Here is a 24,752-nt window from a genome sequence, read left to right on the forward strand (position 1 = left end):
GCGGCAATATTGTGCCTGAGTCTTGTTAACCAAATAAAGGCAGCGTTAACAAAAGTCATCTGACCGCTCCAGGGTCCCCCCAGGATTGCTAAATCTAAATTCAAGACTTTTAAGACCTTTTTTAATGCCATTTCAACTGAAAATTAATACTTTTCTCGCACCCATTATTTAGATAATTTTTAATCATATTAATAAGATAGAGCACTGAACATTAAATTTTGCCTCAATTACTATGTGTGTTTGACAAAAGAATGCACATTTATTGAAGATACAATTAAAACAAAAAGTTTTGTGCCACAGACCGGCCCTCTCTATGTCATGACCTACCTCATTAAAATATTGTAATAATAATCGTGCTGTCAAGCGATTAATTTTTTAAAATCGCGACTAATCGCATGCTGTCAATAGTAAACTTGCGATTTTTAAAAAATGCATAAATTATATATTTCAATTCTAAATACACCTATTAGCACAGGAGTTCATCAAATTTAAGCCTCATTAGAAACAAGAAAAGAGTTTTCCTTTACACTTGTAAAGATGAATCAAATATGAATTTTCCCCAAATAACTTGTAAAAATGGAGGCACAGAGGAAGAGCATATCTACTGACAGTTCTGAGATCAAGGGCTCAAGCGCACGTTCTGTATGATGTTACCATTTTATTTTTGGGGTACTAGCTATAATTTTGTCTGATACCATATTAGACTGACTTTTTAAAGAATGAGGAACCTTTTGCAGGTGTTTTGAATTACACATGTGGCAAGTGTGTACAAAACTGAAGCTTTTCATCATATTCATTTTTTTTTTTTGGTTTGTGGTACATGCAAATTGACATACTCAATTTTGTTGGTTTAATCTACCAAAATAAAACAACTTTTACTTGATATTCAAAATTTGGGGGGCGTATATAGTTTAAATAAATTAAAAAATAATGTAATATATCATTACTTATGAGTGTTTTTATATTATTCATGACATAAAATTACTGCAATTAAATGTGAAAGATTGAATGATTGATTGAACTCACCAAAACGGCTGTCTCCCAATGCACTTATACAGTTCAGACACCTGTGTATTTCAGGGTAGTTCACGCTCATCAGTCCACCTCAGAGTGCAATGTTTTGGATTAAAATGCCCAATTTATGTTTTTCCTGAGAATGTGGATTGCACCCCAATCCTCCGTCTTTGTGCCCAAAAATAGTGCCTGGAGCCTCCATGGTGGAAGTTTTAGTGGTGCTCTCATGAAAAATATTTCATTCTGCATGTTCATTTACAGTTTATCGCTGTACTTTTATCCACACATGCTCAGGGGTGGGCAATTAATTCCACAAAGTGGGTGCGGGTTTTTGTTGCAACCCATTAAGAGGACACCTTTTCACCAATCTGCTGTTTTACAAGTGCAATCAGTCGATTGCAGTCAGGTGCTTCTCATTTCTGCTGAAACTGCATTGGTTAAACTAACTGTGCTGGGTCAGTTGGAACAAAGACCAGGACCCACTGCGGCCCTCGAGGACCGGTTTGCCCACCCCTGCTCAAAAACAACGATAATGGGTCGCGCCAACAGCCAGACAGGTTTACGCTCGTCATGCTGCCTCAACGTGCCCCATTTCGGCCATTAAAACCCAAAATTAAGTTTTTTCCAGAATCAAGTCAACAGGATGATGTCATGATACTCTTTCCCAGAGGCAGAGCTGGCGGCATTGGAGAATGAGAGGGAGCCTGTTGCGGGGTATCGAATTTCGAACTACGGAATGCTAGAAGGGACACAATTTATCGCGCAAAACGGGGCTGCGTGATGCCGTTAGTAAATAGTTTAACTGAAAGCTTCGTTAAAAATGTGTATTACGACCGGCCCAAACGTCAGGCCGGCCCACCGGGAACTGTCCCGGTTCTCCCGATTAGCCACTCCGGGCCTGGTACTGTGCGATTGCCTGCTGTTGTGATGTTGAGTCTAACCGCGCGCACGCACTAGGTACAGTGCATCGTAAAAGTTCTACGCGTCATCTTCGTTATGGAAAAAAAACAAAAAAAACTTCTTCATGGATATAATTTAGGTTGCACTGAGATGTTCTTGAAAATTAAAAGCACGGTGAAAAAATTCCAGACTTACGACAGCTAATTTAATACTTTTAATACCTTTTATAATGGAAAACTAAATTCAATGCCTTTTTAATACTTTCAATAACCCGTGGGTACCCTGCCGCTCGTCATTTTACAGTCAACACTCAGAGTTCGCAACTTCACATTTGACAGCATACGTGCCGCGTACCTCCTCGCCAGCTGTTTGCTCGCTATTCATTCACCTGTGCATTTGATCGCTATTTTGTTACACTCCCGCTTTTTCGGTGAGGTATTTTGTGTTCATTCGTTATTGGATCGTTTTTGTTCACCACTGTAAATAAGAGCACCGCAGCAGTAGAGGTAAACTGCCGTTTTCGTTCAACCCGTTTTGTTTAGTGTAGAAGCCAGGTTAGTGGCTGTATTGTTTTTTCTGTTTTACGATCAGGGTTTACTTAGTGGGTGGGGTTCAAGTGTAGTTTCATTTTGTTTGTTGTTTTGGCCTGGGCTAACGCTGAAGCCAGCTTCTTCCGCATTTTGTATATTTTCTTCATTGCGAGTTCGACTTGTGTGAATAAATTTGTGTCCACTTGCAACTTGTGTCCGTGTCTCGTTTTATGTTATGCGCTTAGCAGCCGTCCGTGGGACGTAACAGTGGGATTATGGAAAGCATGAGCGGGCATTCCGCGCTTGCGTTAAATGCGTCAAATATTTTAACGTGATTAATTCAAAAAAATTGATTACCGCCCGTTAACGTGCTAAATTTGACAGCACTTTACATTTCGTCAGAAACTCGTTCGGTACGCCCCCGTACCGAACCGAGGACCCCGAACCGAAACGGTTCAATACAAATACATGTACCGTTACACCCTTGAAGGGTATGAAAACACTAAGGGGCTGTGAGATATCAATAGAACCGTTATGTGGCAAGATAACAAACATTAATAAAGTTAACAAAAAAATAAATCGCATTCATGAGCAATTATCGAAAATAGATCGAAAATTACGAACATTTCCGAAAGTATTCCGGAAACAGCCAAATGGGGCGGAGACGTCATAACAAGGAAACAAAAGGTCGAGGCAGGTGCCATCGTTGTTTATCGACGAGAGAGTTGCGTTCGTGTTTTATCAAAAAATCGCTAAAATGGTTCAAACCTATCATGCTATGTGGTTTACAAATAGCCATTTGTCGCAATGTAGTACCCATGAGTTCCCGAACACGAGAAAAAGAGCTGGACTACGCAGACAATGAGTAAAGTTCGTCAGTGCTAAGAGGGCTAATTTTGCAGACCCAGCCTCCGGCACGGTTTTGTGTGGTGCGCATTTTACACCTGAAAGCTATACGAACTATGGGCAAATGAAATCAGGTTTTACTAAGAAATTGCTGCTGAAAGCAGATGCAGTGCCCGGTGAAAGAGGACGATGACTGGCTTTGATGAGACCACCTCACCACCCCAGGCAAAGCAAAGGAGGGAAATGGCCAGAGTGAGTACTCTTTTATAATAAAAAACATATCGCACATTGGATATAGGACTGGACACATGTATAAATTATCGCTCGTAAAATATATAGAACAAATCCTCTAATCCCATTCATATTTGTGTCGGTTGGCAAAGCGAAACTGATGATAGCATATTAAATGATAATTATTCTATACATTACTTTATTTTGCGGTCACGGTGTAACAGCTTCACAAAAAGAAATGCAAAACAAACCATTCGGTGATTCTGTTGCCGCCGGTGTTTCATCAGTGTGATTGCTCCCCTCAATGATCCTTTCATTAGGCTGCATTGGCTTTCGTTTGGGCTCAAATTGATAACCCAAAACACCAAAGAAAGGTTCATAACTCTCCTCGTCACCATTAGAAGAATTTTCGTTACGTCGGATTCATCGCTGCAAATAGAAACAAAATTGTCCACCATCATCGCTGTCATTCAGTACTAAGCACTGAGCCGGTTGTTCCCCTATAGTGACATCACGCACACAATATGCTAGATTTCCGGCATCTCGGGGGCAGGTCCTTTTAGCTTGACAATCGACCTAATTTCTATCATTTTCTTGGTGTTGTGATGTGTGTAATTACACGAAGTGGCATGATATGGATTCAAAAGGCATGCGTTGATGGATAAATGGGATTCCCTCCTCATGTTTAGCTTTGTGAAATGCGAGCAAAAACACGTTTGTCAGTGCATGGCGCTGTTCTTCATTAACTTTATCCCCCCACTTGTCCATAGGGCGGGTGGGGTCCTGTCTGACATCAATAGTTTGCTTAATTGCCACATGCTCTGTTTTTTTCGTGCTTTTCAAAGTTTGGATGGCTGAAATTCTTTGACCCTACATAAAATGTGCCGCTCTTATCAGCAACATTGGGATTCTCACGGCAAATTTTGTACCACATTTCTGTGCGAGCATCATTTGCTTCTAGCCATGGTACCTCCTGCAGCCACTTTTCAGCAAAAGTCCTTTTTTCTGGTATCTCCGGTGATGTCTCTCTTGTCTGTCTTTTGACGGGGGTGGGGGAACATGGAAATAATTACTCAGTGGAGCCTGCCTCTGACATTTTGAGAAGTGATTTTCTCGTGTCCACCGCAAATACAGTGGTCAGCCATCAGTACGCAAAAGCGTATGGAAGCTGTTGAGGGCCATCGCGTTTGTCTACGTCCAGTACGCGTGCGCGCATGCGGACCACTTATGTGCACCCCTGTATATATATATAAACAACTTTAGTAAGGGGGAAGTGTAAATAAATTATAGAATTAAGGTTTGTTATCAATGAAAAAATTGAAAGTGTTCGTTGGCTGTCACTGAGTAGCATTTGCGATCGCTACACAAAGCTAACTAAATTACCCCCAATAACGGTCAGAGACGTAGGACTACCAGAGGATATATAAGAAAGACAGGGCTGATGGTAAAGGATAGCTTGTTGAAACAGGAGAATGTCATTGTCAGTCGCATCAATAAAAAAGCTAAGGCTATGCTTAGGTCGGCTTAGGTCCGCTCGATTTTGTTCGTCTTTTTCAGCCTTCGACACTCATGCCTTCTCTTTAACTGAACAATTTTATGTTCTTCCACATCTTTGCGAGTGAATTTGGCACCAGGCACATCATTTTCGGAAAGAATTAGTAGGTTTAGCTCCGTAAACATCTCCTTCGTACACGATTTCCATTCATTTCCTATTAGGGACGAACGGTGGCTTGTCCCTACTTAGCAACCGTAGCTAATGTCATGAATATTAATGAGCGGGAATGACGTGTTGCTTGCGGTACGCCATTTAAGGCAATAGGGAATGGGACGTACTACGTCACTGTTTGGCTAGGCCGCCATGCTGGCAATATCCTTCCGGCAGACTCAACGAGGATTGTAACGTGTGGTAGTGCTAACCTAATTCCTTCGGTGTATTAGAAAGAAAATATGGGTGTGCATTGTTGTGTTACCGGGTGCAACAGTGTCTCCTGCGACAAAAAAAAAAAGGGCGAGGAAAACTGGACTCACTTCTCACCGTTTTCCTGCATGGAGGACCAAATATCAGATCACGAAGGCACGACGGATGGCTAGGTTGCAGCGGTTCGTCGGAAAAGCATTTCTTTTGATCATATTTCTGCTGGAATGAGAGCGTGTTCCCGTCATCTCTACTCTTGTAAGTTGAACGATTTATCCGTTTTGGTTTCAATACGTTTTTTAATTTTTTTTACTGTTGTGTAAATCTGCCTCGGTAGCAATGCTAACCTACTCCTCCTCCTCACCTACCTGTTGTGTTACTAGGAAAACCTGCATATGAAATGCGATTGGTCACCATATCTCTTCTTGGGTTATTCTGAGGTCAAGCGCACCACATCGGAGTGTTATGAGAGGTTGGAAAGGCGAAGAGTGCACGCTGAAACTTCAGTTTGCTCTGCTCTTACAAACACGATCCCAAGTGTTGTTGTGAAAAGTCAATAAAATATGAATACCAAAACATGACTTGAACAACTTCTTGACAAACTGTAACTGCTTGTTGTTTACTTCAGGTCTTCATAATAAACAGGTGTAATAATTACAAAGTCAGGTGACTTAATTTTGTTATTCTATTTGGAATATGCATTGACAATGTGTGGACAGTGTTGTAGACAAGAACTGGAACTGATAAGTTGCAATAGATTTATTTCAAGTAATGCAACTTCTCCAATACAATATTTGAGCTGACAGTTTAAAATCTTTAAATTAGTGCAAACAAGGCCCACCCTCTGACGGGTTCAGCAAATATTATATAATTATAAGTAATATATACAAGTTTAACATAAATGTGTCTTTGTCAAAGCAGTTTAAAAACTATTTACTGGCCTTGGGTAAATTGCCAGACAATAAATATGTGGTTTAAAGTTCTTGCATTTCCATTTTAAGTATTGCAAGTTCTCCAACACAATATTTGAACTGACAGTTTAAAATCCTTTTAGTGCAAAATGGCCCACACTCTGACAGGGGGTAGCAAATATTATAATACATAATACATTATAAAAAGCTATATACTATATAAATACAAGAGCACAACAAAACCTGTATTTTTCAAAGCAGTTAAAAAAACATTCAGTGGCCTCAGGTAGATAAAGGTGTATAAATATGTACATTACAGTTCTTGCATTTCTATTTTAGGTATTGCAACTTTTCCAACACTATTTGAATTGACAGTCTAAAGTCTACATTTGTGCAAACAAGAATAATTATAAATAATAATAGAATTTATCAATTCAACATTACAATGAAACGTGTCTTTGTCAAAGTGGTTAAAAAAAACAACAACACTTCACTGGCCTTAGTTAAATAGCCAGGCAGAATAAATATGTGCATTAAAGTTCTTGCATTTTCACAAGTTAAAAGCCCGCAGTTTATCAGCAAGAAAGGCAGACCCAGACGGTGTCTGCTGCAGGGGCTTGTTTGATTCCGACACAAGACAAATGGAACCACTCAATTGAACAAATTTTCTTTGTCAAATAATCCAAGAAGAGAGATGGTGACCAATCGGGATGTCTTGTCAGCAGGTTTACCTAGGATGTCTTGGCAGCAGGTTTACCTAGTAACACAACAGGTAGGTGAGGAGGAGGAGTACGTTAGCATTGCTACCGAGGCAGATTTACACAACGGTAAAAATTTTTTAAAAAACGTATTGAAACCAAAACGGATAAATCGTTCAACTTACAAGAGTAGAGATGACGGGAACACGCTCTCATTCCAGCAGAAATATGATCAAAAGAAATGCTTTTCCGACGAACCGCTGCAACCCAGCCATCCGTCGTGCCTTCGTGATCTGATAATTGGTCCTCCATGCAGGAAAACGGTGAGAAGTGAGTCCAGTTTTCCTCGCCCTTTTTTTTTTTGTCGCAGGAGACACTGTTGCACCCGGTAACACAACAATGCACACCCATATTTTCTTTCTAATACACCGAAGGAATTAGGTTAGCACTACCACACGTTACAATCCCCGTTGAGTCTGCCGGAAGGATATTGCCAGCATGGCGGCCTAGCCAAACAGTGACGTAGTACGTCCCATTCCCTATTGTCTCAAAAGTGGTTCATTGTTTCGGAAAGCCTCAGTTTTTCCATCCCTAGTTCTAGTCAAGCAGTTCTGGACCTCCTGCGTCGCGAACTTTGTGGGTAAACTCCACACAAAAAAGCAGCTTGTTGCTGAGAACGTTTTTCTTCGCACTGGCAACTGAGGTGTGACTGGTGTAGTGATGTGCTCCTTGGGTCGAATCCCTGAAGTGTGTGCCGAGTAATGTAGATGAGTGGTTCATGAACCGCGAGCCGATGCGCGTGTTGATGACTTACGTGGTGACGTTTGTTGCCCCGCGAAGCGGGTGTACCACGTGACTGATTCGGGAAATGATTCGCGAGCAGGTGTACCAGGTGGCTGATTCAGGAAAGCATTTGCGAGCGGGTGTACCACGTGACTGATTCGGGAAATGATTCGCGAGCAGGTGTACCAGGTGGCTGATTCAGTCAAGCATTTGCGAGCGGGTGTACCATGTGACTGATTCAGGATCTGATTCACTTGGCTTGATTGGAGTTCGAAATAAAAGCGGCCAAGAAACGCTATGGATTCCCCTTCACTTTTCGTGTTTTCGGGTCCCTTATTGCGCTATTTGGCATTCGATTCAACGAGCTTCATTTTTGCGATGGAACCAGCAGGAAAAAGGAGATTTTCCCCTGTTTGGGAGCACTTTGAGCTTATCTCACCTCAGAAGGTAATGCACTGCAATTAATTACTATTTAACAGATTCCAATAATGAAAGAAAGTGTGATGACACATAAAATTCACATTTTTCCTTTCCGAATACTTAGGTGAAGTGTCTGGTGTGTTCCAAGGTGCTTAGTTATAATAATAACACCTCAACAATGCTAAGGCACTATAGGGTCTTGCATGGGAACGAGGAGACCAACCAGGTTGAACCCGGCTCAGGTGGGTCATTTATATTCATAGTCCCACTGTACTGCCCTCGGTATATGAACGCAGGATACTACTTGGCAGTTAGATAACTCTTTAGTGACATCACGACTCTGAAGACAGCTGTCCATTGTCCACAGGTTTATTGACATCGTGTAAAGAGTAAAACTGAAACACACAATAAATGAAATGAATATCTTTTTCCCATACAATGTAAATGCACTGAATTTGTGAATGAAATAAACCAACCTGCTTTTTAACTGCTATTTAAACATGTATTTATACTATTAATTGTCTTTGTTAATTATTATCACTTGTATTTATTCTCTTTAACTGGCTAATTCGAACGCTACAACCATCAGGCACAATGACAAAATAAATTCAAACATAATATTCCACAATAACTAAATTTACCACAAATAATGATCTATATATGCAAAATGACATCTTAGAAATCAAATACGTACCGACGATGCTATCAAAAGCATAAGATGGTTGCAGATTCAACTAGATTGACAGAGGAGACAATAACAAGTCCTGCTGCCATGCTTGTTATACTTCCTGACTTTTTCTGGTCACATGACACTTAACTTCCTGACTTTGTGGTCACATGGCAAGTCAGAGGCCATTTCTGGTACTACAACCTGTCTTCATTTAAAGTGACAGTAACACAATACAAAACAAGACAATTCACATGTAAAGTAAAAGTCATTTTAACATTTTTAACAGTGGTAACGGCACACCCACACTACACTGTGTGCATTTTTGTTTGTTTGTTTGTTTTATAACTCTGACATGTAATTTAATATAGCTGAGAAGGTTGACTTGGCTGAGCTGTTGGTTGATATGATAATTGAGGATTCTCAGCCGTTTTCCTTGGTGGACGGCAGTGGATTCAAAAAGCTTATGAAAGCTTTAGCTCCTTCCTACGTTCTACCTACACGGCAGGTATGTATGTCACGACATGAAGCACTATATTATAGGATTAACCATTTCAATACTTTTCAATTCCATAAATCGTACTTTTTTTAGACAGCCATGGTGGAAAAAAGGTACAAGGAAACCAAAGATAAAACAAAAGCCATTGTGGCTAAAGCATCTGCATGTAGTTTGACATCAGATATGTGGACGTCCATCAATACTGATGCCTATCTAGCTGTGACATGTCATTTCATTGATGAAACCACATCCCTCCAATCAGTTGTACTGGGGGTGCAACATTTCCCTGAGGCACACACTGCAGCAAACATGGCTTTTATGAAAACCTCGCTAATGTCAGAGTGGGGTATCAGTGAAAAAGTGACATGTCTAGTGACTGATGGAGCAGCAAATATGGGAGCTTGTGCCAGAGAGCTTCATATGCGTCACACTATTTGTGTGGCACATACACTAAATCTTTTGGTGAAAAAAGCTCTTGACCAATGTCCTGAATTGTTCCACATCCGGGCAAACTGTCGAAAGATAGTTGGTTATTTTAAGAGCAGCACTACAGCAAAGGTAAGCTATATGTAACATATTTTATTTTTTGCTATTTATTAATTTGACACTTGATTTTAATGTAGGAGAGACTAACTCAGATGCAAGTTCAAATGGGCCTTCCGGTGCTTAAACTTCTTCAGGAGGTTGAAACAAGGTGGAACAGCACTTATCTCATGCTTCAGCGTATCTACACTTTGAGAGAGCCTGTCGGAGCAGCTTTGGCTGGTCTACGCACTGATCTGACACCATTGTCTGCTGAACAGTACAGAATTATTGCTGACTGTTTGACAGTATTGGAGCCATTTAACTATGCCACAATTGAGCTGTCTGAGGAGAAGAAAGTTTCGGGGTCAAAGGTAATTCTGCTGTTGTCCATGTTGCATCACTCCCTGGAGGAAGAAGAGATTCGACAGCTTCAAACTCCAGAGAGCACATCCATGGTTGAGTTTCTGCAAAGACAACTAAGAGAGAAGCTGAACCAACTCCAGTCTATGAGCATTATGTTTCTGGCTACTCTGCTTGACCCAAGGTTAAAAAAAAGTAGGCTTCTTCAGTCCCAGTAAAGCAGCAGAGGCAGAAAAAAGGCTCACGATGGAATGCGCAGCTATCATGAGCCGCACAGCCTCATCTACTTCATCATCATTATCATCACCGTCGTCGTCATCATCAGAACCTTCCCAGTCTGTTGGAGGTATTTAATATTTCCTAATTGTTCTAATATTAAATAATGACTAATATCTGTTTCTTTCCTAGGAAGCAAACTGTGGCATCATTTTGATGCCTCAGTCCATCAAGCAAGAACCACAAATGTCACGGCAAATGCAACAGTTGAGGTGCAAAAGTATCTGGGAGCACCAAACATCCCCAGAGTTGAAAGTCCCCTTCAGTACTGGGAATCACAGAAATATACACTTCCAACTTTATACAAACTTGCTGTATCCTATCTATGCACCCCTGCTTCATCAGTGCCATGTGAAAGAGTTTTTTCAAAAGCAGGTGAAATTCTCTGCAAAAAAAGAAACCGCCTGAGTCCAAAAACTTTGGAAAAAATATTGTTTCTAAATAAAAATGAGTAAGCACATTTTGCCTCATTTCACATTTTCACTTGTTTCATATGCACATAGACAAAGTAACACACAATAATTCATGTTAAACTTAAAATATGTATTTTCTTTGTAATCAGAGCATGATTCATGCACCAAGCATGTTATACATTTTTCTGTCCACATGATGGCGTAGTCGAGGTAATCAATCCTTTTGAAGCCCCTAGGTGTGTGTGACGCATTTCCATGCAGGGCTTCACTGCTTCATGGGGCTTCATTTTGCCAGTCACTGGTGGCGACCAGATGGCGGCGCGCATGTGCAGACAGACGTCGACGTGGCTCGCGCTGTGAATAGCTCCGCTACTGCGCATGCGCCGCTCACACTCATTAGCTGCCATTGACTGAGCAGAGCTCTGCCACGCTAGGAAACGTCTTTTTCCCCTCCATATTTATTTTTGTATTAATATTTAATTTTGGTGTCTTATTTCTTATTTTTTGTATTTATTTTCGTTTTATTCTGCCTTTCATTGATTGTTTTATTTTTATATTTATTTTTAATTTTGGCAGCTTTGGTCCTCCATAGCCCCGGAGACTCTTTCCCATAATGCAATCCTAGTCGGAAATGCAAAAGACAACGACTGACCAAGGTGGAACATTTTTTCTCAGCGGATTATTTGCTTTGTGCGTGTCTTGTTTTTCCTCGATTTCATTGTCTTGACCAAACCGACGCCTCGACGACGTGGGCTCAAACATCAGTCGCGTTTCAAGTCTCGGCACTCTCTGAAGTTTTGCGGCCTACTTTGTCTAGCCTAGCTTAGCCTAGCTGGCCAACCACTAACAAAGCTGCAAGGCACGTCAGGCGTTCAGAAAATGTCAGCGAGAACAACACCGGCTGTAGTAAAGTTCCAGGAGGAACTTTGTGGCGTTAAAAAGGAGCCCCCACGTCACCAACGTCACCAACACTCGACTGTGTGCAAAATAATGCACGCAAAGGTGGTTCTTCACAGACTAGAAGGTTGGTTGGTTCACTTTTGATGATACGATTACGTATACTGTACGTGACAGACAGATGACAGCTGGTGATAATAATCATACCTGTCAAGTTGTACGGTTTCGGCGTAATTTGTACAAGTGAACACTGATTTTTAAATGTGTACGCCATACGTTCAAAATTTGTACGTTTTTTGTGCATTACCTTTTTTTTCTCCTTTTCACCGTTTCGGCAACGAGACAATGCGCGTTACTATGCGTTACTACGTTGGTTGAACGACGCGATAAAAGTCAAGAGACACGGAAAGAGACACGGAGAGAGAAGAGCGGGAGTGGGAAGGCGGAAACAGTGTTGTGACGCTGTTGCAAACGCGATGCTAGGCTAAGTGGCTCTAATATTTCCTGACCGTAGCCCACAGCCTACGATCTACGCCAGGGGTGTCCAAACTTTTTGCAAAGGGGGCCAGATTTGGTGTAAAAATGTCGGGGGCAGACCTTGGCTGAGGTTCTTTACGTACAACAACAATAATGTTTAAACAAATTTTAGCAAGCCATTCTGTTTCATATTTGTTTTGTTTTTTTGTTATAATTTCAACAGTCTTAAACATGTGATTTGGTTAATTTGAAACATGCAATTCACATGCAGTTGAATATTCACTAACTTTTTTTTTTCTTTAACAGAAGTAATTGTACTCTTGAGTGCAAATTACATTTGAAAAATGAAATATAACAACATGGCAGTTATATATATACAGAACTTTTGAATAACATATCAGATAAATGAGAAAATAACAATGCAAGGCTCATTTGAAATATGACATCAGTAACTATAAACATTGATTGAACTTTTAAAAGTTTATTCTGAAGTGAAATGATAACCTGACTGACTTTGATCCAAACAAACAAAATCAATTCAGAGACTTACTGTAAATGACATATGAATAATTCTAAATATTGAATGACTTGCCTGCATTGATGTGACGGGTGATATTGGGATCTGGAATCCAGCACCAAGGCCAGGTCTGGCTCTAAGGCAGTGGTATTGATGCGCAAAATGTCTCGCAAGTGAGTGTCCGTTAGGCGTGTCCTCACACGGCTCTTATTTAAAGAGTATGTAGCGGCAAAGGGGGTGTGGGACATCAATAGAACCATTATGTGCCAAGATAACAAATATTGATAAAGTTAACAAAAAAATCAATCACATTAATGAGCAATTATCGAAAATAGATCGAAAATGACGAACATTTCCAAAAGTGTTCCGGAAACAGCCGAATGGGGCGGAGACGTCATGACAAGTGATTGACAGTCGAGGCGGAGCCAGGTGCCATTGTTTTTTTAACGACGAGAGAGTAGCGTTGGGGTTTGTTTGACCAAAACATCACAAAAATGGTTCAAAACTACTGTGCTATGTTGTGTACAAATAGTTATTTATCGGAATATAGTATCCATGAGTTCCTGAACGCGAAAAAAAAAGCTGGACTACGCAGACAATGGGTAAAGTTCGTCTGTGCAAAGAGGGCTAATTTTCTAGACACAGCCTCCGGCACGCTTTTCTGTGGTGCGCATTTTCCACCTGAAAGCTTCTCGAACTATGGACAAGAGAAATCGAGTTTTGCTAAAAGATCGCTGCTCAAAGGAGATGCGTTGCTGACCATACAGGTGCAACCACCTAAATGTCCCGAGATATCAAGAAAGAAGACAATGACTGGTAAAGGAGGCTAAAGCTAAGCAAAGGAGGGGAGCAGCCAAGCTCGAAATCGCCAGAGTGAGTACTCTTTTATAATAAAAAAATGTCTCGCATTGGATACAGGACTGGACACATGTATAAATTATCGTTCGTAAAATATATAAAACAAATCCTCTGATCCCATTCATATTTGTGTCTGTTGGCAGAGCGAAAAGCTATGATACCGCAATAAATGGTAATTATTCTATGCATTCCTTTATTTTGCAGTCACGGTGTATCAGCTTCACAAAAAGAAATGCAAAACAAATCATTGGTGTTTCCCACACGATCTGCTGCCGATGTTTCATCAGTGTCATTGCTCCCCTCAATGACCGTTTCATTACGCTGGATTGGCGTTCGTTTGGGCTCAAATTGGTAACGTAAAACACCGATTAAAGCTTCGTAACTCTCCTCGTCACCATTAGATGAACATTCGTTACGTCCTTCTACGTCGGATTCGTCGCTGAAACTAGAAACGAAATTGTCTGCCACCATCGCCACCATTCAGTATTAAAGCACTGAGCCTTTTTCTTGTTAAAGAAACACCCCTCACTGTCAATTCTGAATTCTCTTTTATTGACAACGAGGGGTGTTTCTTCACGAGGGAACCTGGAATATGTGCAGGACGAACACAATGCATCAGCATAAACAGCTCAAAACACCCCTAATTCTCCCCTCACTAGAAGGAATTATATTGATGCAGACAGGCGCTGCCCCCCTAGTGGCCGGTGGCACTCTCTTCACTTGTCGTGACGTCACGCACACAATCTGCCAGATCTCGGGCGCCGGTCGTTTTAGCTTGACAATCGAGCCAAATTTCTCTCATTTTCTTGTGTGTAATTACACGAAGTGGCATGATATGAATACAAAAGGCATGCGTTTATGGATAAATGATGAAATATTAAAATTTTCCCAGGGCACTACATACCCTTTAAGTTCATAACCGAGAATGTCTTCTCATACAAATACGTCGACCTAAACAAGCTCAGCATTTTCTTAGCAAATGCAATGCGAATCTCTCGAACCCGGTCCTTGTCCAGTTGTCGGTAAAAGTTGGTGAGAGAAAGCTGCTGGTGCCGACTGCGGCTCTCAGCGTCACACTGCAGCTCAAAGAGCTCCAGCTGCAAATGGTCTGAAACATCATCTGTGTCCACGGAGAAAGGTGAGCAAAATAAAGTGATCTCCTTCTCGATAGCTGCAAAATCCTGAAAGTGCTGTTTAAACTCTCCAGCAAGAGATGAAATATCTGATGTGTACCTCCTCGTTTGCGCACTGACATTGCGTTGCGTTGTGCCGTATTGGGGTGGGTCTGCGACAGGTGTCTTTCAAACAGTTGCAGCTTTGTTCCAAAGGCTTTTATGTGTGAATATAGTTGGCTTATGACTGCGTCTGGTCCCTGGAAACTGGTGTTGCTTTGTAATATCAACTAGAAAACCCAAATCAGCCAGCCACATTGGGTCACTTAGTTCTCGCATAGGTTGTCCCTTTTCAGCCAAAAACTCACCGATTTGCTCCCTGATATAGAGAAGCGTGACAGTGCAGAACCCAGACTGAGCCATCGCACGTCAGTGTGATAGACAACATCTCCATATTCTGCATGAATCCTGCTTAGAAACTGTTGGAACTGGCGGTGGCATAGCGCTCTGGAGCGGATATAGTTGATAGCCTTGATCACCGGTTTCATAACATGTTCATATTGCAGATGTTTGGCACACAGAACTTGCTGATGAATGATGCAATGTAGTTTTACCGCTTTACCGCCTTCTTCATTTACTTTGTTACTTATTAGTGTTGCTAATCCACTTCGTTCACCTGTCATGGTTGGTGCGCCATCCGCAATAATCCCAGAAATTTTATTCCACGGGAGTTTCATGTCATCCACGGCAGCGCAAACAGAAGAGAATAAGTCTATTCCTCTTGTTTGTTTTTTCAGGTTGCGAGGTCCAGTAGTTCTTCAGTAATGTTCATTTCATTGTCCACTCCCCTCAAAAAAATGAGTAACTGAGCAGTGTCAGAGGCGTCTGTGCTTTTGTCACAAGCCAGCGACAAAAAGTCAAACTCTTTTCCTCTGGCTCCCAATTGTCGTTTGATGTCTGATGACACTTCTTCAATCCTGAGCGCCACAGTGTTACATGCCAGCCAGACTTTGGCAAACTCATGCTGCTTCTCAGGACACATTTTTTTCACCATAGTCATCACGCACTCTTTAATAAATTCACCCTCAGTGAAAGGTTTGCAATGCTTTGCGATCAGTGCTGCTACCTCGTAACTAGCCTTTGTGGCGTTGTCATTTGACTCTCTGGCTCTTGCAAAATACTGCTGCTGTGACGATAAACTAGCTTCCAGTTTCTTCAATTTCTCATTGCGTTCCTTCCCCGCAATCTTGTCATAAATGTCAGCTTGTCTCATTTGATAATGTCGCTTGACATTGAATTCTTTAAAAACAGCCACTCTTTCCTGGCAAATGAGGCGGACGCAGTTGTTGCCTATTTCAATAAAGAAATAGTCAAATTTCCACCTCTCATTGAAGCGCCGACCCTCACAGTCAACTTTTCTTATTTTGTTCATTGTCGCCATTTTAGAAAATTGGGGGTAAAACGTCACTCGCAGTGATGTCACTCAGAGTGCTGCTGCCTTCTAGTGGGTAAATGAGGAACAGCATTTAGTGTAAGCTACTTCATATGCTGCTCAATTTATTAAGTCAATGTGCGGGCCAGACGTCATGGGTTTTATGACAGAGGCTGCTGACCGGATGAAATTTGACCACGGGCGTGCGGGCCGGACTTTGGACATGTCTGATCTATGCCCACTTGATGCTACACTTGATATCGCATGCATATAGAACTACATGCGAAATGACACACGGCGGCATCAGTAAAAAGCCGCCATTTTAAAGCAGCAAAATTCTCAGAAAGGCTCTGTTGTAGTGAACGTTCTTACCAAACCTTAGTAACTTTTTATCTAAAATACTCCTAAATCAGCAAAATCTTGACTTGAATCTATCTTTAAATGACGAAACAGTTTTAAAACCTTGACATGTCGAAAGTAGACAGAAGGGAACAAATGCAAAAACGGGAGCAGCGGGTTTAGGCATGTGCCGGTTACCTTCACGGTTTACCATGCTATGAAAACGTTGCGGTTACAAAACCACTAAAATTTTCCGTCATACAGTAGTACGTAATCGTTATTTTTCATGTGCCAAAAATGCAGCCAGAAGTGGCTTGGTGCGGCAGCGCTTACCCCTTCGCCTGTTTGATGCTGCGTGTGTCAGTGACGCTATTCCAGCCAACCCAAAAAACAAACACTCCAAACACAAGGCGTGCTTTTCTGCAATTTATTGCTCTCTCAACTCGTGGTAACTGAAATATAACAAATGAATACATTTAAAACGTTGTACAATCGTATTTTTCCACGTGTGAGTAGCTTCAACAGTTTAGCTTCATGAAAAAGTTTGCCAAAAACAAAACACACATTTTCCTTTCAAATTCAATACACAAAGTTACTGAAAACTTACAAAGAGGAATAATAGGCAAGGCTTAGCTAGGAGAGCAACTTAATTGAGGTTAATCACAGTCGCTGAGAGAGAAACAAGTTTGAATGCGGGGGGGGGGGGTCAAAGATCGCTAATTGCGACAGATGATCTTGTCCTAAGCACAAAATCACGTTCGCTGGACGAGGGGAGGTCTCACTCCCAATTTTTTTTTAGATGAATGCATTTGCCAGCATATTGAATATGGTGAGTAATGGTTTCAATCGTTTTCATATTTTGCGGTATGACAAAGTTACTGCCGTTCGTTGCAGCTTGCATTGAACACTGCCGGAGCTCGCCAAATCTCCGGTGAAAAAAATAGCTCCCTTTAAGTTAGCGTCAAGCTTGTGTATTTAACGGTAATAAAAAAGCTGTGTTGTCAGTAGCGCGTTATGTGAGGAATGCGTAACTGTAATCTGATTACTTTTTCAGGAAAGAGCAATCTAACGCGTTCATTTTTCTAAATCAGTAATCTGATTAAAGTTACTTTCCTTGATGCCTGTGCGTTACTATTTTGTTATTGCCCCATAATGTATGTAGAATGAAGAATACTGTAGTCATGGGAGTGACATCACGTGTCACATTTTCTAATTGGTGATGGAAAAAAAACGGGTCACGTGTATTACCATGATGCGTGAGCCGTGAGCGCTGGGAGTTTGCGGCCAAAACAACATAGCCTTGCTACCTCGCCAGGATGCAATTAGATAGGTAGGAGATATACTACAAATGGCTGCATTTGCACGCTGGAAACACAGCCATTACTTCACATTTTTGTCCAGTAAAGATTACAAAAATATCTCTGTGCGCTGCGAACTTTGCGCTGGCTCTAAAAGACTGTCGACCGCTAAAAGCATCCAATTCAAGCACCACTTGGAATTGCAGCACAACAGGTGACAAGACAGCCAGGACTTTTTGATACTGCTCGTGCTCAATCCTCTTTTCAAGCTCAGTTGTTGTTGAAGGTTTTGAAAGCTTAGGTTTAAAGAAAGTGTAAATATCTATCTTGCCTCCTCAGCTGTAGTTTTGGCTAAGCAAAGCAAACGGCTGTCTCTAAGGTGCTATAGTCACAGGATCTGTTCGAAAAATAATTTGGACCCATTATGAAATACTTTGAAGGATTCGTGTTCATTTCATTCATTTTTGTTGTTTGTTTTATTGCTCTAAAACTTTTATAGACAACATTGTAATGGTCATATTCAGTGGTCTTTATTTTAAAGGGAAGTTCAGAATTTTTTACATTGGGTTAAATCTTTGAGTTAGCCGGGGTTTAATTAGTTGTTGGAGTTGATTTGAACAAATTCTGTGCAGTTTGCCATTGATTTGATAGTTTCAGGGCTTCGGAGTGGCTAAGCAAGCGCGAGTCAACGGTGGTTGAAATCAACTCCTTCAACTAATTAAACCCTCGCTAATTTGAATATTAAGCCTTAAGTGAAAAATTAAAATAGTCAAATTCGCCTCATGTAGGACGTTTCGCCGACGGAGGACATTTTGGCAGAACGCCGGAACATATTTCCTTCACACCCTTCGCCTTTACCTTTTTACCTTTTTAACCCCTGACCCATTTTCATGCCTGCTCACTACTGCGAAGAGTTGAAAACACCGCCAATTACCAAAAAGGGCACAATTGGTAACACGTGAAAGCGGCATAAAGCCAAAAAAGCGGACCAGAATAACCAGAGCCTGGAATTATTTCAAGGAAAATATGGAGGGTGCCACTGTGTGTACTCTTTGCTAAGCTGAGCTCGCATACCACGGTGGCACGTCAGCTATGGACGCTTGAAACGCCGTCACCCAAGTGTAATTTTCGAAGACAACAAACAACAAGCTAGCGGATTCATGATTTTTTTTAAAGGAAGTTGCCTTTATGTGCGTCGTATCAACGTGCATTTTTATTTTAATAAAGTAATTAATATATATATATAATATAATATATTTTTTAAAATTATTATTAAATTCATTAAGATCATGGAAGCTCCCATTTGGGGAAAATATATACATATATCCTGTATATACGTAGTATGATTAAAAAAATATATATATATATATATATGTATATATGTATGTATGGAAACAGCACTGGCCTGCTTACTGTAATACATGACTGCACTAATGTTATTTTATATTATAAGGTAACTATATATTTAATTTTTGTTACTGTGATTATGTGTGCCTTTCATTCAAAATAATTGTGGTAATATTTCAGTGTGCCCTCTACCTTATCTATTTTCTGGTTAAAACAAACAAAAGTTGAACAGTTTTTCCCCTCCGCCAAAAATGCGGAATGCACACCAGAAAAAGCATCCGAACTCGCACAAAGTATTCTGAAAATGGTTGTCAGGGACATTGCAATTCATTTTAACATTCAGAACAATATAGACAATGACATACCACAAAAAGAGAAAGAATTGTTTTGACTCCTGTTAAAAAGGTGAAGTCACAGTGTTTCCGTTTACATTTTTTGTTTTGCACTAGTTAATGCCAGGAGCATTCGACCTCATTGTTTGTGATTTATTATTCATCTTTATGTTAGTTATTTATTTATACGTAAATAAATAATTTAGGTGTTCCAAAATGTTTTTTGTGAATTAATAAGCTTCAACAAAAATGTAATTATTAAAGTAGTAAAAAAAAAATTATTAGATTAGTCGACTAATCGTAAAAATAGTCGGCTGACTAATGGGGAGGAAATTAGTCGTTTGGGAGAGCCCTAATTGCATCGGTAAGTTAATTTTATCAACTGACCTTTTCAATTTACAATTGGACACACTAACGAACTACCATCAAGTCCAACTGAATTGCGAGCTAAATTGCAGCTATCAAAAGGCGTGATAGAATTGCCAAAAGTGCTGCATACAATTATAACTAAGTCACTGTTAAATTATAGTAATCATGATGTAGCTGAAGATATTGATTGTTCTTTGATTGCACCAGGTTATATGTGACAATAATACCAATAAATTCATGTTATTTTAAAAATCGAGTTTTATTTTTGTTTAATATTGCACGCGATATAAAGCGTTGTAAGATTAGTCACCAATTTCTAAGAGCATACATCACAATGGCCTCGGGTTGACAGGTATGTGATATGGAGGACCAAGAGTGCAAACATTAAATAAATAAATTAAATTATGTGTCATTAAAATGCTTCTATTTAAATCTTTATTTCACGATTTCATTTATTTCCAATTATATTAACTTCACTTTTTTTAATTTCAATTCATTTATTTCAATGTTTATTTCAATTTTTATCTACTTCATCATTTATTTTCATTTTTGTTTATTTGAATTTCTATTTGAATATTTTAACATTTATTCCAATTTTGTATTTTTTTTTTCATGATTGATTTCAAAATTTATTTGTCTATTTATTTCATTCTTGCACTCTTGTTCCCCTTGTAATGCATGAAATAATTTTATCTGTCACTGGCTCAATAGATTTATTGCAAGTAATGCAACTTCTCCAATACAATATTGAACTGACAGTTTAAAGTCTTTACATTAGTGCTAACAAGGCCCACAATCTGACGAGGGCAGCAAATATTATAGTTTATCATAAACAATAAAATACTATATCAATATAAGATTACACTAAAACATTTGCCTGGTACACCAGACTCACCGCTGTTCCAGCTATTGAGTCTGGCCACCATTCACGCGGATACAATTTCCAGGGCCGAGCAAGCCACAGCAAACAGACAGCGGAGTGGACCAATCAGCGACGGGCAGACGTGATGTTAGTAAAATGACGAGGGAAGGACAAGGGACTTGTGCGCGGAAGTAAACATACGAAGAGAGCGGAGTTTATTCAACATGTCCAGCGTGAGACTGACTGTTGTCAATGACTCGTGTCGATGTGTTTTTGGTAATTTAAAACGGATTTTACCGTGGATTGGAACATATTCTTGGCTCTCCCGTTCACCATCTGTGTTGGAGACGACTTTCGACGTGCAAGAGTGACATTGCTCGTTAAGAACAGTCACGCAAATAAACGAATCTGATTTGTCGATTGATTTTGTACCTGCTCGAGAGGCTGTTAATGGGCTGGTTCCCAGACTATACTCTCAGTGTTTGAAAAATACAGGGAGAATAGTCTGGCAGAGCCAGGCAACTAAAACATGTCTTTGTCAAAGCAGTTAAAAAAAATTGCCTGTCCTTAGGTAAATAGCGATGCAGAATAAATCTGTACTTTATTTAAAGTTCTTGCATTTCCATTTTAAGTATTGCAACTTCTCCCCAAAAATATTTGAGTTTAAAATATTTACATGCATAGGGTAGTTAATAGAGCTGGGAATCTTTGGGCACCTAACGATTCGATTATGATTACGATTCATAGGCTCCGATTCGATTATAAAACGATTATTGATGCACCCACCTCCTTTTTTTTTCCTCTTTTTTTTTTTTTTTTTTTTTAATGTTTTGTACATTAGTTCCAAAATTGTTCAAAAATACTCTCAGGCTAAACCACACTACTATTTCAGTATCAAGTTAACATATAGCAGTAAACAAATATACAAAAATTACAGTAAATAAAAAAACTCCAGTCCCCATTCTGTATCAGCAGCTTTAAACTACATTCAATTAATTTAATGTTGTGAATCAACCATTAAATTTGTTAAAATTGCTCCCATTATTCCATAATTTTCCTTTTGTCTACTTTCGACATGTGAAAGTTTTAAAACTATTGTAAAGTTAGATTCAAGTCAATATTTTACCGATTTAGGAGTATTTTAGATAAAAAGTTAATTAGGTTTGCTTGGAAGGTTCGCTACAACAGCCTTGCAGGGAAGTGTACTGCTTTAAGATGGCGGCCATTTATAACGCCCGCATCTAGCTTTTTGTAGCTGTGCTGCTAACACTACCAAATCTGTATTGCATCTAGTCCTATATAAATGATATCCACCGTAACATTATATGGATTTACTTTTCTAGCAGCTTTTCGGCAGCAGTCAGGTATGTTGTTGTGTTTTTTTATCTCGTTGCATGAGTTGAGCTAGAGCCGTGAGTTGAGCATTGGCATTACCCGAGGGGCCGGGTAATGGGAAGCATGATGTTTAGCTACTCTCGCTCCGTTCCGTCCCGAAGACCGCGCGGCGCGCTGAGTGTTGTGTACTTCCGCTTTACTTCGCATATTTTAATAATCGGAATTTGGATGTTTGTGAATCGTTCTCGAATCTTCCACGGCCGAATCGCAAATAATCTAAGAATCGGAAATTTGCACACCTCTAATAGTTAATGAGGGCAGGTTGTCCAAATTGTTGCTCCCTGCCTTTGGTAGCAAGTATGGGTCTTCGTAGTTGATTAAAGTAATTTTTGAAAAGTACCGGTTTTTAGCCTCGACTGACAGCGTTTCACTGTAAATCCCATCGCGACTTTGTTTTTTTTTTAACACAATTCAATTTTTTTTTTAAAACTATCCCACGGTGAAGTAAACGGCAAGACTGGTTACAATCCGCGCGAGCCCGTCGGACCGGAAGTAAGTTATACTGCCAACATGGCGGCGTATCCAAACAATGACGTAGTATTGGGTTCACTAAATCCGGACCTCGGCGCCACTTTTCCTGTCGTGTTTTCCATGTCTTCCTACTCCAAAACACCTGAATGAAAATAATCAGGATCATTATCAGGCTTCTGGAGAGGTTGCTGATGACATAATCATTTGATTCAGGTGTGTTAGGGGAGAGAGACATGGAAAACACGACAGGAAAAGGGGCACCGAGGTCCAGATTTAGTGAACCCTGACGTAGTACGTCCCATTCCCTATTGCTGAGATTCTGCATGAGCTCTCTCGGGATTTAATAACGGACATGTTAAACTTGGCAGTAGGGTTGAAAGTGGCTAGAATTTCTTGCCGGAACTCCCTGTCATAAAGGTCGCCACAGAGCCAGAATTTTTTTGTGAGGGGGAGCGGCAATCCTCCTAAAACTACAGAAATGCAAAGAAATCGTCTTTTGGCAGTAATACCTATACACTAGGAATGTCCCGATCTCATGTTTTTGCACCTGAGTCACCTGATTTTGAGAATCTTATGCTTTTTTTTTTTTTTTTTTTTTTTAAGCTAAACACAAGTTCCAAGCATGTTACAGTACTGTACTGTCTATAGTACTTCCTCTTCTTCCGGTAGTGTTGCAGAGTAAAAACATTGCGTAATAAAAACATCGCGTATATGGCAGAAAACACTCGGGTGACTTGACGTTCCGCTCAGAGTCCCCCAAATTTCAAAATTGTCCTATATGCATGTGTGATACATCATTGGAAAGCATAAAATCTCATTTTTGGGAGGAAAGAAAAATTTTGAAACGGAGGGCATTTTTAAAGATTCTTTTTTTTTTTTTTTTTTTAAACAGCAAAATCCTAACTGGAGGTTAGGCTAGGTTAGGCACACGAGAGCATAATTAAAGATGCCATGATTTTAATGAGATATTGTCGCATACTTACCTCTTTTCGATCCAAAAACTCCATGAAGCATTTATCGCTGAGTGTCAAGCTGTGAATGGCCACAGCCGGATTTTTGGAGGATTTTATGAGTGAAACATGGTAATATAACAAGGGTCACGATGCAGAAATCGCAGACATTAAGGAGTGGTCGAGATTTTCTTTTTCATATATTTACCCTTTTAAACATGTTTTTCAATTTTTCTTTGTTTGGATCGATTATTTATCATTTAAATTATTGGGGAAAATGCGACGGTAACGAAAAAAACTACAATTAAGCGATATTTATGAGGTAGATATTCGTGACTTTTTTACAGACGGCATATTTTTCATTGTGACGTCATTTGTTGAAAAGTTTAAAATATGCAAGTAAATAATTTTTTAAAGATTTAATGGTTGTAAACTAAAAATGACAGACATTTTGAATAATAAATATAATTAATTAACTTGGTTTTATGGCTGGGTTAAAACAAAAGCGGTTGCGCGACGTCTGTAAAAGGGGGTTCTCCGGGTAAAATGGACAAATTAAAAATAGTTCGGTGGCTTAATGCGCCACGAATCTGCTATGGCAGCATATAGACATATTGTTCTATCAAACACAACAGTTGTTTTGGCTTAAATTACAGCAGTTTCTTTTAAAGAGGAGTGCAAGAGCAGAAACAGCTTTTTCAGTCTTGTCTGTGGTTTACGTTATATTCTTTTGAGATGTTTTGAAATCACTTACCAAACTTCCCGAAGGCTTCAGACAGCTCCTTTGCTCTCACCATGGTTTGTTCTCTCACTTCAACAGTCAGTCACTGTTGAAACTTTCTTCAGACTGGTAGATGGCTACAAATAGCGTCTCACTGAAGTTATTTCAGGGGGGTAACACTAGCTATTAGGTTGAAGGGTGTCCTACTTTTTTCCTCAGAATATGTATTTTTATGTTAATATATTTGGTTTAATGAGTAAAACAATGGTAATTTTTGTTGTTTACCTGCCGCCATTGTTGTGTTGTTTTTCGGTCGCTACTTCGCATCCACTTACAGGGAGTACACACCCGCCTTTAGTTGCAGACAAAAATCGATCATCTAATTCA

At 39.9% G+C, this 24,752-nt stretch overlaps 1 protein-coding gene across 5 annotated transcripts in view; it reads left to right on the plus strand.

Annotated features, from left to right (window-relative positions):
* The first annotated feature begins 11,399 nt into the window (after positions 1-11,399).
* Positions 11,400-24,752, plus strand: part of LOC130927898 (gastrula zinc finger protein XlCGF57.1-like) — a 68,110-nt gene continuing 54,757 nt past the window's right edge. For 4 of the 5 annotated variants that reach the window (XM_057854005.1, XM_057854009.1, XM_057854006.1 and 1 more), the window contains exon 1: positions 11,400-12,012. In XM_057854005.1, coding sequence (XP_057709988.1) covers positions 11,868-12,012 — 145 coding nt within the window. In that variant the 5' untranslated portion in view covers positions 11,400-11,867. The remainder of the gene's footprint in view (positions 12,013-24,752) is intronic. The other variant, XM_057854007.1, reaches the window with a different exon arrangement.

Source organism: Corythoichthys intestinalis, chromosome 13, assembly GCF_030265065.1.
Source record: "Corythoichthys intestinalis isolate RoL2023-P3 chromosome 13, ASM3026506v1, whole genome shotgun sequence".
Classification (NCBI taxonomy): Eukaryota; Metazoa; Chordata; class Actinopteri; order Syngnathiformes; family Syngnathidae; genus Corythoichthys; species Corythoichthys intestinalis.